Source organism: Oryzias melastigma, linkage group LG1 (assembly GCF_002922805.2).
Source record: "Oryzias melastigma strain HK-1 linkage group LG1, ASM292280v2, whole genome shotgun sequence".
Classification (NCBI taxonomy): Eukaryota; Metazoa; Chordata; class Actinopteri; order Beloniformes; family Adrianichthyidae; genus Oryzias; species Oryzias melastigma.
In genome coordinates this window covers 24,327,111-24,331,121 of record NC_050512.1, presented here as the reverse complement: position 1 = coordinate 24,331,121, position 4,011 = coordinate 24,327,111, and the positions used below count along the sequence as shown (strand labels likewise).

Below are 4,011 nucleotides of genomic sequence, written 5' to 3'. Positions count from 1 at the left end.
AGAAAAGAGCGAGGGTGCCGTTGGGACAACACAAGAAGAAATAAAGTGATGTTTCGGGGTAAGCACAGTTTAGGAATAGTCCTTTACCTCTGTTTTCTCACTCAGTTTCTGTCCCTCCTCTTTCTTTTCTTTCTGTTCAGACGTTTCCTCCTCTTTTCCCCTCTGTTGTGTGTCTGTGTTTTGTGTGCTTGATGACTCCATCTCCTTTTTTACTTTTTTTTTTTTTTCCTTTAAGTTCCCTTATTCTTTTTGCATCTCCAGTGGTAGATTTTCCTTCTGAAATAAAAAAAAAAGTCTGCTCTTGGCTCAGTAGAATAGAGTATGTGCAGAGCTCGTGCTGGTGACTTCCTTAACGTGCTGCTTTGGGGAGATATTTTTCAGACGTAGGGGATGCTAGTCTGAATAATCTGCTAATCTGGTTCAGATGTCCTGTTAGGTCTTTGTGTAGCTTGTAACTAGTGTTTGTTTTATGTAGCTGTAGATAGATTGACATCCCTCTCCCCGAGCTTCCCCCCTCGTGTTTGACCTATCAGATGAAGGCTTTAGATGTGTCAGAGCACCAATCAGCTCTCATGTCTAACGTCTGTCATGTAGAAAGGAGACGAGGGCAGGAAGTCAAATGTTTGTGTGGGGATGTAGACGTAGAAAAACATACTTTTTTTTTTTGGGTCGTTTTTCTGTCTTTAACCCGCCCCTCCCCTCTCTCTGATTGGTCTCTTTGCAGTTGGACGATAGCCGCCATCAACCGCGACCCAACCAGCTGAAGAGGCTGGCCTCCTACTTCTCCTCCTCCACCCTGGAAACGGAGCAGTACCCGCACCCGGGCAGCGGCTTCATACAGAGGAGCCGATCGGCCGAGAGCAGCCCCGCCCACATGATCGGCGCCACCGCCTCGACCCGGCGCCGGCACGCCGGCACCCTGCCGATGCCCGGCAGCCCCCGCAGCAGACACTCGGTCCTGAACACGCCGAGGGTGCATCTGCAGCAGATGCTTGCGAAGCTAATGAACAAAAACAGCAGCTGAGAGGACTGAGAGGCGGACTCAGTTTCACCACACACAGCCATGAACACACAAACACACACAAACACACAACAGCAGGGCTGGTTTTGAAATCTGGAGCACAATTTGACCCCTTTAGCTTTATTTGGTGCCCCCTCATAAACTGCAGCCTGCATTCAGTGTAGCTCAGGTACCAGAAAAAAAGCAACAAAAATTGAAGCAAATGTAGTTGTGGATAAGTCCTCTAAATTTACTCAAATTTTGATGAAAATATGACAGCTTTGGATTATTTTTTTTATCAGCACTAAGCTTGAGCTCCAACAAACATTTAAACAATACAAAAAAAGAATAAAAAGCATGTTTGCTACCTGTGTCCAGCTCTGCATTCATAAACATACTTTGAATGTACACAAACAAACAAACACAACACACTGAGAGCCAGAACACACAACAAGCCATATTGGTGGTAACACACGACACACAATCATATTCACGTAGCTCACAAACTCTTCTTCAAGCTGATGACCAGGCAGAAAAGAAGAAGAAAAGCCCTGAAGACGGGAATTTATTTCTCATGCAATAAACTCTAAAAAGCCTCTCTGCAAAGCTGATGTTGCACACGCCACAGACCTGGTTCACTGGTGGAAATAATGTGAATCCCAATACTTGCTTCTGTGAAGAGGAGCGTCTAACCAAGTGGGGCTGCTAACAGACTGTTAAGCTTTACAGTTTCTCTGCAAGTTTTTCTTTTTCTTACCTTTTTTTGCTAAAATGAAGGAGTGATCGTCGAGGAATGCAGGTCGTCCCAGCGATCACCTTTTTTTTGCACCAAGACTTCTGTGTTAAACCACTTTGCCCACCGAGCAATACGCCGCTGTCGCCAACTCCTCCTCCTCCTCCTCCACACAACTGCACCCACAGAAAACCGGAGATCCACATGTTTCCTGATTCTTGCTCCATTAAACATTGTCAACAAATTGTCTGAAGGTGTAAGAGCTGATTTATCTAGTCATAATCATAACAAAAATATGAGAAAAGTTGTTGGAAAGTATGCTGTAACTAAACTTAAGGGCCCTAATAATGCAAATATAAATTATTAAAATAAAATGTAGCAATATTATTAAAATATTGGCTAAATCAAAGCCAAAGTGGCTTTAGAGAGTCATATGTGTATTATTTATAAAACAGATATCTAGTTATTAACATTTCATCACTTATTCAACTTTATCAAATATATTCAGACATAAAAAAGTTAACTTTTTCACTTAAAAATAAGTGAAAGTAATAAACTACCATTAAATCACCATTTTTAAGCAAAGTTTATTAATCATTTTTATTTTGTATTGTATTTATTTCATTTCTTAGAAAATGGGGACTGTTTTTACTTAATTATCAGTTGTGACAAAATGAAGTGTTGGGACATGAATGTGTTCTTTGAAAAATACACAAAAGCATACGGCTTGTGACTCACAAAGGTGTGTGTTGTGTTTTTGCATTTCTAGGATGAATAAATAATGAACATGCGGGGTGGTTTATTAAGGATCATAAAGTCAAACTGGTTGATTTCATTGTTTTACCAGATTCATTCTCTCATCTGAAGCCTTTCATACAAAAAAAAAAAAAAGATTATTTTGTATTTATTTTACCTTTTTTCAAAGGGAAATTTAAACGCTAAATTTAGCACACTTACATTTTGTTTTTTTTTTTATGCTTTTATTTTATAGTGATTGCCACAAAACATAGTTTGACATTTATTTTAAACCCGAATGATTTTCCTGATTCAGCTCAGGAACTGCACACTAACAGTATAAATCTTAGCATGTGGATTTTGGGATGCTAATCTTAACAATTAAGCATTTTAATATTTAACATTTAAATCAATATTACAAAGAAGAAAAAAAAGTCTGGTTGCGAACATCAGTTGAACCAGTCTGAGATTGTGCTTTTCTTACCTGCAACTTGCTACAGCCAGGAGTGGGTAGAACTTAAACCTTTAGTGCTGACATGCGAATGTTAGCATGCTATCTTTCCCATGCTAATGTTAACTTATTGGAATTTTGACAGCTTAGATATTAAATCAGACAAAACAGAAAATTTGTATGGCAAACCAATGATTACAGAGCCTTTCAAGTTAAATAGTTTTTACAAGAAATATGGTATCGGGTCTGTACTTTGCCTTCCTTCTATGGTGATTTTTTTTTTTTTTTTGCTATTTCCTGGAAATTGATGATTTGGGAGAAATATGGTTGTAGTCATTTGTCTAATTAGCATCCCATAATTGTTTTCAGTTAACTTTGATGTCTTCTTATTGTTACAGATTAAATGTGCACAATAGTTTTAATCAAATCATCACTAAAATGCTTTTTCCATCGCTGATCTCTGATGTTAGCATGCTAACAGACTAAACAGAGACTGGTTGTGTCCAAATTCCCTCAATCACTATTTAGTGCACTGAATACGGCTTTTTGTCTGGGTGTCCAAATCTACAATTCCAAAATCCAGTGCCCTGGACATTTCCCAGAAGTCTTTGCAAAAAAATAGTGTGGATTGATGCTTAGTAGTTTGGCGAATACAGGCCACAATGCATTGCGTTTGGATGATTTGCCAAAAAAAAAAAAAAAACATTTCAGTTCATTTTTTTTAAATAAAATGTCAACATTTTTATCATCAGAACACAAAGACTTAAAAAATAGTCTTTGTAAAATGTTCATATATGTTAATTTGTACTTCCCAAATGGGAGATGTCAAATTTTCTGTGTTAAATAAAAAAAAAAGTAGTGAACATGTGTCCAGATCGCGTTAAAATGCAGGACCCAGGATAATTCAGACTATATATATATATATATATATATATTTTTTTTTTTTTAAGGGGTCAGAGAGTAGTGAGGAAATTTGCACACAGCCTGTCATTATTTGTAGCTATAACTCTGTCCTTTTTAGCTTGTTAGCATGCTAATAATATTGTCGCAGGTGCTAGCTAGCATTGCTGCATTTGGCTTCTACAACTTAAA

The 4,011-nt window shown here is 38.0% G+C and overlaps 1 protein-coding gene across 5 annotated transcripts in view; it reads left to right on the top strand.

The window, feature by feature from the left end:
* Positions 1 to 4,011, top strand: part of ttbk1a (tau tubulin kinase 1a) — a 42,149-nt gene that overhangs the window by 28,283 nt on the left and 9,855 nt on the right. Inside the window, exon 15 of one of the 5 annotated variants that reach the window (XM_024289359.2) lies at positions 725 to 2,624. The exons of the other annotated variants lie outside the window; for them this stretch is intronic. Within the exon in view, the coding sequence (XP_024145127.1) occupies positions 725 to 1,024 (300 nt within the window). The 3' untranslated portion in view covers positions 1,025 to 2,624. Of the gene's footprint in view, positions 1 to 724; positions 2,625 to 4,011 lie in introns of those variants that run through there. 5 annotated transcript variants of the gene reach the window in all.